This window comes from Lissotriton helveticus, chromosome 12, assembly GCF_964261635.1.
Source record: "Lissotriton helveticus chromosome 12, aLisHel1.1, whole genome shotgun sequence".
Taxonomy (NCBI): Eukaryota; Metazoa; Chordata; class Amphibia; order Caudata; family Salamandridae; genus Lissotriton; species Lissotriton helveticus.
In genome coordinates this window covers 176,915,591-176,930,744 of record NC_136073.1, presented here as the reverse complement: position 1 = coordinate 176,930,744, position 15,154 = coordinate 176,915,591, and the positions used below count along the sequence as shown (strand labels likewise).

Sequence of the window (15,154 nt, the reverse complement as noted above, 5' to 3'; positions counted from 1 at the left end):
GTCCTGCTTTGTTGCTGGATTTCGAAAGGAAAGGGAAACTCTGTCTTCATCACGAAAAGACTAGTTATTATAATAACATTTTCATTGGTTCCAGTCAATGTGAACACAATTACAAGGTAATTGGAGGTTGGGGTTTCAAAAATGGGTCAGAACCTGTGTTTCCCGGAATTTATTATATATGTGGAAACAAGGCTTATTTCAAATTGCCGGATCACTGGTATGGAAGCTGCTACTTTGGCATTGTTTTCCCGAAAATATACCATGTGAAAGAAATTGCTGGAAGCAATGAAATCACTAATGGCTTAGTGCTTAGTAAAAGAGAAAGCGTAGGTGAAATAATGGGTAGTATTTTTAGTGCACTGATACCTGGAGTGGGAGTGGTTCTGAATACACACAGAATTTGCAAATTATCCACAATAGTGGATGTGTTGTCTACTGACACAGCTCATGGATTCCTGCTGGTCAATACCGAAATGGTTGCGATCAGATCAATGGTTTTGCAGAACAGACTTGCGCTTGACACCTTATTAGCAAAAGAGGGCGGAGTCTGCCGGATGTTGAAGGCGCAACATTGTTGCACTTACATTCCGGACAAAAGTGTACAGATCAAAAGATATGTGAAAAACATTACTAATTTGGAAAAGGAACTCAAACCACTAGAGGTTGACAGTGCCTGGAAGAGACTTGTCGATGGTCTCTCCAATGTAGGTCATTGGTTTGCTAATTTAGGTAAAAGTTTATTGTTCAAGGTACTGATGCCAATTGGAGTGATAGGTTTCATCATTTTTCTCATATTTGTCTGCTGCAAATGTCGCAAACACACGAAGAGATACACTGTGAATAAGAGAGGTGTGAAACGGAGTGTGGATGAACTAGAATTGGAAGACTTGAATAATCAGATTTATAAAAGGGTGAAAAATTCTCACCCTAATAAAGATGTGAAAGAGAAATTGAATAGGATGTTGGAAGAAATTGAACTGCACAAAGTGTGAGAAATCTGGTTCCATTAAGTTGTGATGATAGTAAATATCATCAAAGAGGGGATTGATGAAGCAAGATTTCGCACATTACACGACTTGCTGAGATCAAGAACCTCGATTTATGTATAACTCTGTAATCCAAAATTGTATGTCTTACTAATTTCTTTTATTTTTGGGTATACATGTATCTTAGTGATGCTTGCTTATGTGTTTTACTTATACGATTAATCCTTGTGTTAAAATGGCCGTCGCTTGGGAATTTACTACTGCGCATGCGTTAGTCACACTCACACTCACGTGACGTGACGTAGTCGCAGTTGTGGTGGGAAAATGTGCGCATGCGTATTTGCTGCTAATATGGCTGCCTGAAATACTCACATGGTGAAGCTTGCGCAGATGCTCGCGTGTTATTGTGTGTTGCACTAATCTATACTCACATAGTATATTTTTACAGTGAGAAACCATAAGTACAAAATCATGATATGCAGTAAATTCATTTATTTCTATGTTTTAATTTGTTTTCGCTTACTTTTCATGTACTGCGATAACTGGGGGGTCTGAATGAGACGAGAACCATTTTGAAGGTCCCTTCTGCGCATGTCACGCAGCCAGGGAGAAGTTAGCCTTGAACAGTGGAACTCAGCCAGCTGGCAGACACAGTCAAGATGCACCTGTGAAAGCGACCTGCGACCCAGCGGGATGGAGCTAGACTGTCCCTCAATCGATACATATGTTATTCTTTCATTGTCTTCTGCAGATTATCGCATGGGAACCCAAACCTGCTAGGCGGTTCCTTAAGATGCAAAACTAAGCTTGTAGAAGTTTGTTCTGATTGGTGTGTTAGCCTATCCTACTTGTGGACCAATCGAAATTGGGGATTCTGACACTTTGCAACATTGGGGGGTGGTACACTGACCCGAAAACAGTATATCTAGCCTAGGTTCAGCAAGAGAAATTGTCCGACTTGTCTGAATAGCTGACCTGTCACTGACCCAACGCACTCAATAGGGGACTGAATACAGAGCGCTGCGGAGCACTCTGTCCGAATTTGACCTTAGACTTTAAAGGTTTTACTAAACCTTAAGTGCTGGCGGAGCACTTTGCTGGGGTGTTCGCTAACCCAATCGGGGTTCTGACCGATAACTGCAGAGAGGGTGGAGCGCAGGCGTTGCTTCCAAACTGCGGGTGCTGGTCGTGCCTTGGTGGTCCTGTCCTGATCCTAATCTGGTTATCCTGTACGGTCCTGGGGTGTCCATTCTGCACCTGTTGTCCCATAGATGATTGTCCTTCCTTGGGGTATTTCCTGTCCTTGACTGATCCGTGGCCAGGGTTGGTCTGCACACCTTTCTAGGTAAATATAGTGCGAAAACTCTAAACTGCATCTTCTACATTTCTGTCTTTGCTTTAATAAAGACATTTCTTTGCATATGTTAATTTTCCATGCTTTCCGCAACCTGTTTATAAAAGTCATACAGCATATTTTCCTTAGCATGTTCCTATGTTTCCCTACCTTTTAGAACACATTTTCTCTCCATACTGTTTATGAAATATAACTGTGGTATATAAATTTCTCCTGAAATCTGATTTTTCGCAAGATACTAGAACTATAGCGTGTTCCAAATTTTCCCCCTCCTATAGATGTATAGGATTTCCAGTCCATACCTTGCAGTATTTTTCCCAAACAGTAAAAACTCTAGGTTCATGATCCAATCTCGAAATCTATTTAGCATATCACATTTGTTATAAATTTCTTGAAGACTCATAAATGGTTGCCCTGACACTGTTCCTCTATGGCTATGTTCTTTCCGTTATCTTGATTATTGATTGCCTTTTGACTGTAAACTTGCTAATTTCCGAACCTGATTTCTAGATAAACTTTTAAACCTTCCCAGTTGTCTGTGATAGTTTAATGCGGAATAGAAATAAGTTGTGTTTTGTATTTTGCCTGCCTTTCTTTTACAGCTAGCTCCCTGATCCATTGTGGATCTTAGGTACCTGCAACGGTGGATTGGTAAGTCAGGTACAATAGAAATAAATAGGTAGGAACCAGGGTTACTGGTAGAAGAATTGGTAGGTCATCTGATTAATGTATAGGTTGAACTGAAATTCACGGGCCCGAAAACTATATGGTGAAATTATTGGTTGGGTGACCTACGATCTCTATCAACCTTAGGTACTATTCTTCGATTGACAGGCACCGAGAGGTCGGTTTCACCACCCCCTGGCTTAGCCAGTGCCAGGAGTTGTTCCCTCACCTATCTGCAGCGGCTTGGCCCATTAGTGGTTTCCTTCAAACCGGAAGCATGGCTGGCGCTGTATGTGACCGGTACGCGGACGGGCGCAGACGGGCTTGCCTTGAGTGCATCGCACCTGCTGTGCGTGTCCGGTGCCTGTTCGTGCTTGCATCTGTCTCAAATAGTGAGGAGTTACCTTCTTTATCAGTTGACTAGACCGTTAAGAAATATGGCGTTCAGTCCGTGACCCGCTCTTACATGCAGAAGTACACCAGCTCACCTTTGCTTGTTTGCTAACTTCAGTGCAACAATTGTAAAATCAATTAAGAACTGTTTTGTGCAAATCAGTAATTTCACACGCTTCCAGCACTGTGTGTGGCACGGTGCTTGCAATACTAGTGCTTCCGCGCTTGCATCGGTCACAAATAGTGAGGGGTTACCTCCTCTATCGGTCGACTAGACCGCTAACAAAGACGACATACAGTCAGTGACATGCTCTTACGTGCAGAAGTACACCAGATCAACTTTGATTGTTTGCTAACTTCAGAGTAACAATTGTAAAATCAATTAAAAACAGTTTTGTGCAAATCAGCAATTTCATCCACTTCTGGCTATCTGTGTGATGCAGTGCTCGCAATACTAGCGCATCTGCGCTTGCATCAGTCTTAAATAGTGCGGGGTTACCTCCTCTATCGGTTGACTAGAATGCTACAAAGATGGTGTTCAGTCTGTGACCCGCTCTTACATGCAGAAGTACACAAGCTCACCTTTGCTTGTTCGCTAACTTCAGTTGCAAAACTCAGCAATTGTAAAATCAATTAAAAACTGTTTTGTGCATATCAGCAATTTCACCCGCTTCCAGAAATGTGTTGCGCAGTGCTCGCAATATTCTAACTCACTCACTTCATTTTTGTAGAGCTCGGTAAGTTTTTTTTAAAACGTTTAGTTACACTTCAAAAGTATATGTAATGCCCCAGTGAAAAGTTGCCTCAAAAAGGGTGTGTATGTAGGAAACTCATTATTAAAAAACACTTGGGTCAATTGGTTGGCGTGAAGTATTCTATAAGATGGACATGACAAAGCGTCCAACGTACCCTGGCAACATATTGAGAAGATATATCAGAAAATAGGGTGGCACCTACTCACAATACACAGTTCTTTGGCCTTACATTTTCTAGTGATGTACAATGCATTATCTTAAACAAAATATGAATATACATATGCATCTCTACCCTTCCAAAACTGTTATGGAGCAGGGCCTGACCGCCAGGGACAAAATAAAGATTGACAGGTGAATCACTGAGAGATGTAGGTGAGGGGTCCATGATACTTAGGGGAGGGGCTTACATCTGTCTGAGGTGAAACAGATGAGTGACCTTCAATCTGACTCTGGGATGTGGGAGGCAGACACGAAACAAAAGATATGGGTTTGGGCAGTGATAACACACATACATTTGGAGTGGCAATCTTCAGGGAAAACATTCCTTGGGATGGTCTTATCCTAGTCTAACATTGAAGGGCATGGGATGACAATATGGCAGAATCTTAGATAAAAAAAAGGCCAATATGTTATTGAGAAAAGAAGCAAAAAAACGAAGCTTCTTACAGAAACATCTTGGAAAGCAACCACTTGTTAGGACAAGTGGTTGCTTTCCAAGATTTTTCTGTAATAAGCTTCGTTTTTTTGCTTCTTTTCTCAATAACATATTGGCATTTTCCCCCTGCCGCATTACGATGTGACGGGCGTAGGGACCATCCGCTGTGAATTGGAGGGTCAGTAATCCCTACAATAAGGCCGGACCCTGCTCAGGCACCACCATAGGAAATACAATGTCTCTTTCCGTCTGCCCTTTCATTGCAACAAAAAGTAAAATAAAATAAAAATTCTCATATTTTGTCATTCCAAGGCAACAAATAAAACATCGCTGGCTTGTAAAAACAGCATTCATTTCTCTAGTCAGGGGGCTGTGTAAAGACCAAAGAAGCAAGATGCCTATTGCACACAACAAGAGAGTAATTCCTTCTCTATTTCGTAAATCCGTGTCTCAATGGACACCTTAACATCAAATTAAATAATTATAGCTGTCAGAGATAACATAAAATCTAGAACGCAATCTGTAAAGAATCCTTTGCAGCCAGCCGACACGTGTTTCGTCACATAATAGTGCGACTCCTCAGGGCTGTACATTTCAATCGTAAGGAAAAAGGTCGCTTGGCCGGTGATAATTCCAACCCGGCTGGGCTCTAGACCAAATTAAACGAGTTGGTTTCAAAGTGGGATGAAATGGGTTCCGATAAATACTCGAGTGTGAGTAGTTCTTAAATTACATCCAATGCAGTGTTGCAATATTTCGGAAAAGTTACGTCGCGAAGAGTACAGTTCTTGGAGCTAATAAATGATGAATCTCTCTGTAGGAAATGCTGGCAGCCGCGACAATGTAAGGTGGAAGGGGGTGTGCTTCATGCAATACGAATCCGAATTGTATTTTTCCGGTATTTCGCGGGCTGCCTCTAAAACGCCGAGCGTTGTCACCATGTTCCGGATACTGTACTCTTCGCGACGCAACTTTTCCGAAATATTGCAACACTGCATTGGATGTAAATTGGGAACTACTCACACTCAAGTATTTATCGGAACCCATTTCATCCCACTTTGAAACCGACTCGTTTCATTTGGTCTAGAGCCCAGCCGGGTTGGAATTATCACCGGCCAAGCGAACTTTTTCCTTTCGATTGAAATGTACAGCCCTGAGGAGTCGCACTATTATGTGACGAAACACGTGTCGGCTGGCTGCAAAGGATATTAAAGAAGAATCTTTACAGATTGCGTTCAAGATTTTATGTTATTTCTGACAGCTATAATTATTTAATTTGATGTTAAGGTGTCCATTGAGACACGGACTTACGAAATAGAGAAGGAATTACTCTCTTGTTGTGTGCAATAGGCATCATGCTTCTATGTTCATACACGTATGTTCTTTCAACAGACGTCTTGAGGGGTTATAGGGCTTATCCCCTCGCTTATATGCACCAACACCTACTACTAACAATCTTACTAATCTGGCGTCGACATTAGCTGAGCGCCCATCCCCTTCTTTCTAAAAACCCTTGTTTTTTGCCCTGTGTAAAGACCAAGACCAATGAAATATCAAAACACCATGAAATCAAATTCCTTTAGCTGACGATTACCATTTAGACTCATGAGGGTTGAGATTGGGCACAGCCTCGGTGAGGCGCAGCTCAAACTCTGCGCATCGGAAGGGCAATTCCCGGTAGTGATTGATGAGGTCATATACACTGTCAAACAGGAGGTTGTCTGTCAAGTAGTACTTCACTTTATCTCCATCCATATCTGAACGGATCCGGCAGTGCTGCACTCTGTTGGAGCGCCTGGATGAGAGGAAAAGAGGAAAAGTGGGTCAAGGATTTATGGGAAGCACTTATCAATTCAGTGATAAACTAGCCACCAGTACCACCCGGTGTGAATATTGTCAGTGAATAAATTAAACCATTTCAACAACTTAGGAGCTTATTACAGTGTCGGCGGGTCCGACACCAATGGTACGTCGGTGTCAGACCCACCTATATCTGCCCCTGAAGCCCCCCTGCCGCATTACGATGTGACGGGCGTAGGGACCATCCGCTGTGAATTGGAGGGTCAGTAATCCCTACAATAAGGCTGGAGCCTGCTCAGGCACCACCGTCTGCCCTTTCATTGCTGTTCACTCGCCATGAAAAGGCAGGCGGAAAGTGACTTTGCGGGCCCCTAGCAGGGTCAATTTCTCCCCTGGTCCCCTGGTATGGGGTCTGGAGGGCACCCATGGTGCCCCCTAACCATCACTGAACCATTTAAAAACAAAAATCACAAGGTGGCGGCCAGAGGGAAGAAACAGAGTGACTTGTCCTCCTGTCAATATTATCAAAGAACCAAAAAGAGTCCGTCCATCAATTATGGACTAGACCTCCACTTCTGCTTGGAAAACAGAATGTTTTCTTTAGATAACCCTCACCCACCAGGGTTTCATTCTTGGTGGCATGCTTCATCATTAGGTCTATCCCGTTCCACTGAGGAATGGGGCATGCTGCGAACTACGAGATACGTGGGAGCATTTATAGGTGTAAATTCAATAGATGAATACAAGATGTAAAAATAGGGGTGGTTTTTTGTGTGCAAATTTATGAATACCTGCCCAGTAGCTAAAATATTCTTTATTTGGACCTCTAGTCGGTATTGTTAAAAATGGGGGAAAAAATGAGACTCAAGGGAATAATGCTCCAGAGTTTCTAAGGTTCTACATGTTTTAAGCCCTATACCAATGCTTTTCATCAGGACCAAGGATATCTACTCCCTATTAAAACTCCTCCTAAACTATATAGCTGTACTCAATCTGCATGCTAAGGAAAGTAAAATATATACATACAGCATTGCATTAGTGTTATGACTGGGTGATATACATATTATATATATATGTACATATATATAATGTCCAAATCTGGCTGGTTAATACACTAGGGAGTAACCTTGGAATTAGTGCGACTAGAGGTGTCCCTTCCCCCTGGGGACTTATAATGCCAGATTTGGGCATTATATATCTCATCCAGTCATAACAACAATGTGGTGCTGTATGTATATATTTTACTTTCCTTAACATGTGGGATTTAGTGCAGCTCTATGGTTTTGTAGGAGTAGTGTCAGGGAGTATAATCCAATGCCAGTAATGGAAAATAGTAATGTAGGTTCTGAAAATGCAACCTCAGATTGGGATACATTTTGATTTCTACTTGTAAATACACTGGACCTTCCTCTGCTGGTGTGGTGTCTGTATTTTGTTCTCTAGACTGGTAGATTGAAAGTCTACTCCAAGAACCCTAGATGAGGCACTAAGCATTACATTCTCTTAAATGTGTAGTGCTTTAACATGGACAACCCTCATGAGAAGGAAAGAGAAGTGCCTAAACTCTGAGGACTTTTGCATGAGGAAAGGTGGAGTTTTCAAACATTGAGCTATCTCAGTGGAGGGGAGTAAGAGTGATTGAAACTTGAACAAGTTTCATCAGTCGATACACAATTTGACCATATTCGCTGCACTATATGTGTTGCACATGAGCAGTATCTGGTAATGAACACTCAAATTAATAAAGTCATAGGACTGTGTGCTTCCCTGTGTGATCATGCCTCTGAAGCACATTTGCTGTCAATAGTGATGCCATTGAGACCCGATATTGTTAATAGGCAATATAAAATTCCTTAGGTCAGGAGGCCATTTGTCCTATTAACTCATTATACTTGTGAGTCTTGCTTACAGAAAAGCCTCACCCTTGATTATCTCTAAAACACAATGTGTTACACATAAATCACTCTTACCAAAAGGAGAGGGTGAAGTCGTTAGGAAAGGCTCCACTTTCCCGCACCAGGAAGGTGCCATCCTTGCCTCCCATTTCTGCACAATATTCTTGCAGCAGCTTCTCTGCTGTCTTTCGCCCATCCTTCATCTTCCCATGGAACCACTTCTCGCTGAGATGCAGGTCTGTAGTTACCTGATCCTGAGAGACAATGCCAACTTTAAAGCAGCACTCAGAAAATCTTACTAGCTCTTGAAACAATGAGTTGCCATACCAGCACACAGATTTCAGAAATGTAACTGAAGAAGAGATTTGTTCAAGCACACTTAGAGTGGCAGCGGTGGCCTAAAATTCACATGCATCGTAACATTTAATTGAAGGACAAATGACCCTATCTAGAGTTTGGCAGACAGACTTCCTTGCACCGATGTGGGTGAATTATCACTACCACCAAGGCAGCTGTGGAAATGTACAATATATCTACCATGTTCTCCTAGGGTGGCAGAGGTTTCTCCACTAAATCATCTAAGTCTAGAACAGAAGGAGCGACTTTGGGGTGAAAAACTCTGGTGAATAATCCAAAAGTGCCCATCACTGCTGGTCAAATATACCCTCAAAGTAGGCATACATTACCAGTGACAAAATATTGTGTCTCCCTAGCTATGATTTTTTCATCAGTACTTCAGGATACCACATTCACACTTCCATTGACGTATGCCACGATTTCAATGGTGGGTTTTAATGAAGTCAACTTTGCCAGATGTAGTGGCAGATGACCCTCAAATGAGCAGCGGATTTTCCACCATGTGTGACGGAGTTCCCAGCGAAACCTGGCAGAGGCAATAGCAGACTGTCAGTGGTGTGCCTATAATTATATCTACGATTCAGAAAAGGGGGTGGTATATCTAGACTGGCAGACTCCTTCCTGGTCTCACTATAATACATCGCTTAACGCACCACATCTTCCTTCAGAAGAGAATAATACATAATCCCATTCAATGTGTTTCTACAAATTGTGGACAGCCTCCTGCCTCCTTCGTTTATCCACAACTTCTTCTGTGCAAGTGCATAGAGCTCTGGGTTTTTGTGTGTCACAATTCAGTCACATGCAGTCTCAGGGAGAGAGGAAGAGGAACAGGAAGGAAGGACCCTTCTGTGTCTTTCTTTCTTCTCTTAGTGAGGAATGCAACTATCATGGTTGCGCATAACAGAAGAAACTACCTGTCAGCCCGGGGCTTTCCTGGAACAACACACTTTAAGTGTTTTCCCTCCAGTTTAAAATAGTCCCTCAACCCCATAGTTCTTTAGAAAGGTCCCTTTTTAGGAGGGTACTGGTGCCCAAACTAGTTTGGGGAGGAGTATGTTGCTGCAATATAATGCCATTTCTTATTAGGCAGTGCACCCTTCCATCCCGATCTTTACTCTTGTTCCAGGGCAACAGGTGTTTTATGATGGTAGCCATGTTTAGGAGGGGCAGAGTCTAAGAGGCTGCACCAGGATGTATTCTTTTCTATGCTTGTGGTCTGGGTGCTGATGTTACCGGCTGCCTGTCACTGGATCATCCCTTATCTGAGAGTAATGGCATCCAGGTATTGCTATGGAATAGTTTCTGACTTGAAACAATGGCATAGTGATGAGGTTTTTTCGTCTATTCCCTGCGCCTAAAATCTAGGAAGAGGCACTGGCATCATACATACACTTGTGTGAGCCACCTGAGACTGTGCTCATCTGAGACATTCATGAGTTAAGATAAGCTGTAGCCATGCCTGTTTCCTTATGTTCCAGGGAGACAATAGTACATTGTTAATTTCTAATTTGCCTTTGTGTGTGCGATATTGATGTATTTCTCTTTACATATTTCAGCTTTTGAGTGTGCTTGCTACACATTTGTATTCTGTTTTATTATATGATTATTCTTGATAAGGACATGTGTATGTACAAATATGTTTACATGCTAAAACTTCTTATTTCTGAAGTCAGTCTATACAAGCTACTAACTCCCATCAGCAAATTAGCCCCAATAAAGAACAAACATTATACTCATTACCAGGCTGCTAGCCCCTAGCACAGCAACACACTACACTTCCTCCTCCTAGACCTCATCTGGTCTCAACAGACCGCAGATCAACTCAACAGACATCGCCTGCATGTGAAAGATCACAGATTTACTTGAACGACTAGGACACAACCACCATCACCATCTTTATGTTAGAATATTGAGGGGACATAACTAGCAACCTGCCCCAAAACTATGATCACAATATTGATGACTGCTAAATAGTGAAGGTAAATGTATATAGATTACTATAGATTTGCAATTCATAACTCTATACCTACATATGTCGATATGTCGTATATATATATATATATATAGATAGATAGATAGATAGATAGATAGATAGATAGATAGATAGATAGATAGATAGATAGATAGATAGATACTTATGTTTTTCACTGTAAAAAATCAAAGGTTACAGGGACATTATAGTTAGGGTCAGATTTCACTAGTAGAGAACCAGTGAAATTCAGCTAGGTATAATGTACACCGCCCGCAATGCACTGCTTATGACCTCACATATTACATCATTCATGACATGGTCAGTGACACTACTGATGACATTAATGATGACCTCTCAAATTACATCACTGATGACATCATTCACAAAAGCACTCACACACCCACTAATACCCCCATAAAACCTCTTGAATGCCCACTCACACAACCACTCACATACCCACTCACAGGCCCATACAAGTACTCAGACAACCACTCTCTCCTCCTTAGACCTACTTACACACCTACTCTCTCACTTATACAGCCTCTCACACAACCATTCACTCACCCATACAACCACTCATACAACCAAACACTCATTCACAGTCACTCACATAGCCATACAGTCCCCTATACAGCTACGCACAGATATGTATTCACCAATACAGCCACTCAAACACCCACTCACATACCCATACAGCCTCCCATTTACCCATACAAGCACCCACACACTCACTTACCCATTCACACATCCATACAAGCATTCCCACATTAACCAAATGCTCTCTCACACAGGCACTCACTCTCCCAAACAGGCACTTACACACCTAATCACTCACTCATGCAGCCATCCAGACACCCACTCACTCACTCAAATAGCCACTGACACACCCACTCACTCACCAGCATAGTTACTCACAGAGCTAATCGGATACCTACTTAAACACCCCTACAGCTACTCATTCACTCACACACCCACAAAATCACTCACACACTCACTCACACACCCATACAACCACTGACACAACCACTCACGCACCTACAGACCTAGTAAAAAAATATACTCATTCACACATACTGTCACTCATGCATGCACTCACACACCCAGTCACACATTGATACAGAGAGGCACACACCCACTCAGATTACACATGTTAGAGAGAGTATCATTCATTAGTGGTACAACTAGTATACAAATCTAACTTTTATAGTAGTTTTGTTTATATGTTTAACACCCATAAACTCTTAAAAACACTTACACTCACTTGATGTCATCAGTGATGTAATTTGAGATGTCATCAGGGATGTCATTAGTGATGTCACTGACCATGTCATAAGTGATGTAATATGTGAGGTCATAAGCAGTGCATTGGGGGCAAAAGTTATAGTTAGCTCAGGTAACTATAACTGCTGAATTTCAATGGTTTTGTACGAGTGAAATCTGAGCCTAACAATAACGTCCTTGAAACCTTTGGTTAATTTCAGTGAATATCCATGTTTTTTTATAATTCTATTTCCTAACTATAACGTCCCTGTAACCTTTTTTTTTTTTTGCAGTGAATTTCTAAGTGTTTTATAATTCTAAATGTAACCACTAACCATTGGCACTGAGTTAGTGAGTGAGTACATGAGTGTCTCAGTAAGACTGTGATTGTCAGAGTGTCTGGGTAGATCTGTGTGTAGGGTGGTGTGTCTGAGTGTTCTCTGTTTCTGGCCTCTTCTGCTCTGTTTTGCCTTTCCTGCTTGTTTTTCTTCCCCTGTTTTGCCTTTCCTGCTAATTTTTCAGCCTTCTATTTTGCCACTTGCTGTTGGTTCTGACCTCTATTGTGCCTCTTTCTGCTAGTTTTCGACCTTTATTCTGCCTTTCTGCTTCCTTCTGACCTTTATTCTGCCACCTTGTGTTCACTGCTGACCTTTATTGTGCCTCTTTCTGCTCAATGCTGACCTTTATTTTGCCTCTTTCTGCTCATTTCTCACCTTTATTTGGCCTCTTGCTGCTGGTTTCTGACCTCTATTTTGCCTCTTTCTGTTTATTTTGCACCTTTATTTGTCTCTTACTGCTCATTGTGACCTTTATTTTGCCTCTTGCTGCTCATTTCTGACCTTCATTCTGCCTCTTTCTGCTCGTTTTCCACATTAATTTAGCCTCTTTCTGCTCATTGCTGACCTTTATTTTGCCTCTTCCTGCTAGCTTCTCGCCTTTATTTTGCCTTGTCCTTCTGGTTTCTGTCCTCTATTTTGCCTCTTTCTGCTCAATTCTCATTTTTATTTTGCTTTTTCTGCTTGTTTTGTCACCTTTATTTTGCATCTTGCTGCTCATTTCTGAACTTTATTCTTCCTCTTTCTGCTTGTTTCTCACCTTAATTTTGCACTTTCTGCTTTTTGCTGACCTTTATTTTGCCTTTCTACATAATGCGAACTTTTATTCTGCCTCTTTATGTTCATTTCTGACCTGTATTCTGCCTCTTTCTGATCCATTCTGACCTTTATTCTGCCTCTTTCTACTCGTTTCTCAACTTTATCTTGCCTCTTTCTGCTCTTTACTGACCTTTGTTCTGCCTCTTTCTGCTTGTTTCTGACCTTTATGCTGCCGCTTTCTGCTTGTTTCTCACCTTTATCTTGCCTCTTTCAGCTCATTGCTTACCTTTATACTGCCTTTTTCTGCTTGTTTCTGACCTTAATGCTGCCTCTGTCTGCTCCCTTCCGACCTACGGGATGGCAGGGGAGCCTCAAGGCCCCACAGTCCCAGCCGGCTCCCAGACTCCTGCAGAATCCGGCATTGCTGATGCGCAGTGGGAGCTGCTGGAAAGGCAGCTCCCTCCATGCAGGAGTAATCTGTTTCATGATGATGAAACCTCTGCATTCTGTGGGCGAAAGCACTTTGCCAGCTCCCGCCCGCTGGAACCAGATTGTTTGCTTTAGCTTGGAGGGAGCTGTCACAGTTTATGCTAAGCTAAAGCAAACATCTATGTCCAGGGGATGGGCACCCAGGAACACAGCATGAGCTGGCTCTGGGGAGTGGCAGTACCCAGGGCCAAATATGGCTCCAAGAGGGCCCCTCCTTTGAACTGCATGCGCCGGTCCCGGGAGGTAGTGGTCCCCAGGGTCGTATATGGCCTGGAAGGGGACCGTGTGCCCCCCACCCAGTTTTAATAATAGTTTAGGCCTGGGGAGGTGGTGGCCCCTTAGGCTTAAAAGAGCAAAAGGAGGGGGCCCTGTGTGCCCCTTCTTTTTTTTTCCTGTTTGCCCACGGGACCTGGCCCACCCGGGGGCTCAACTGCAGAGAAGCTTTTTTTGCAGGACCCATCGATTCATCACAACTCCCAGCTGAACAAAAAAAAAGATTGTTTGCCTTTTGGGGTCCCGGGGGAACTCAAGGACCACAATTAAGGGGTCAGGGGATTCCTACCCTGCCCCCTTTTCTTATTTGTAATGTTTTTTGTTTGACTCGGCTGAAGCAGAGTCCCAAGATGGCTGCCAACACTTCCTGGTTGAAGTGTTGGCAGCCACTCAGATTTACCACAAGACTGTTGGTTCCTCAGAGGATCCGGGCCCCCAGGGCCGGACTGGGAACTGAAAGCAGCCCTGGCAAATTTTGCCAGACCAGCCCCCGTCCGGCGCGTAGCGTACAAGCCTCCGTCCAGCGCGTAGCGAGCGAGCACAGCGAGCGAGCGCAACGGCCACTAGGGGGGTTTGGGGGGGGTTCTCCCCCCCAGAAAATTTTGGAAAACGACAGACCAAAATGGTGAATTTTACAGCACATTTTTCATTACATATTCAAATTGTATCAACTTTCAAAGCACAGTAAACAGTAGATGATGACCTTAAAGAACATCAGGTTACCCACCCGGTCATATGTATTCAAAGGCATTCTTTCAGCATAATACATTCATTGACCAAAAATATTGTATAGAAAAGCTGGGAGCATGAACAAGCACTGACTGCAGCAATAGATCTGGCTATGCTTCTTACGTGGGGAGGGGGAGAGAGAGAGAGAGGGAGACAGTCACAGAAGAAGAGAAAGAGAGAAGTAGAGGGAGAAACAGAGGAAGAGAATGAGAGAGAGGAAGGAGTGGAATGAGAGAAAGATGGGGAGAGGGATGGAAAGAGATAGAGAGGGATGGAAAGAGATAGAGAGGGATGGAAAGAGATAGAGAGAGGGAGGGGGAGATAGAGGAGAGAGAGAGAGGGAGGGGGAGAGGTAAGAGAGAGGGAGGTGGAGAGAGAGAGAGGGAGAGGGAGAGAGAGAGAGAGAGAGAGAGAGGGGAGACAGAAATACAGAGATATAACATCTAATACAGATCTGTTCTTCCCAGCAGGCA

The 15,154-nt window shown here is 42.9% G+C and overlaps 1 protein-coding gene across 3 annotated transcripts in view; it reads right to left on the bottom strand.

Moving 5' to 3' along the window:
- The window catches only part of PLCG2 (phospholipase C gamma 2), a 488,855-nt gene that overhangs the window by 188,040 nt on the left and 285,661 nt on the right, over nucleotides 1-15,154 (bottom strand). For all 3 annotated transcript variants that reach the window (XM_078669997.1, XM_078669998.1, XM_078669999.1), the window contains exons 17-18: nucleotides 8,580-8,758; nucleotides 6,404-6,604 (exon numbers count right to left, since the gene is read on the bottom strand). In XM_078669997.1, the coding sequence (XP_078526123.1) occupies nucleotides 6,404-6,604; nucleotides 8,580-8,758 (380 nt within the window). The remainder of the gene's footprint in view (nucleotides 1-6,403; nucleotides 6,605-8,579; nucleotides 8,759-15,154) is intronic.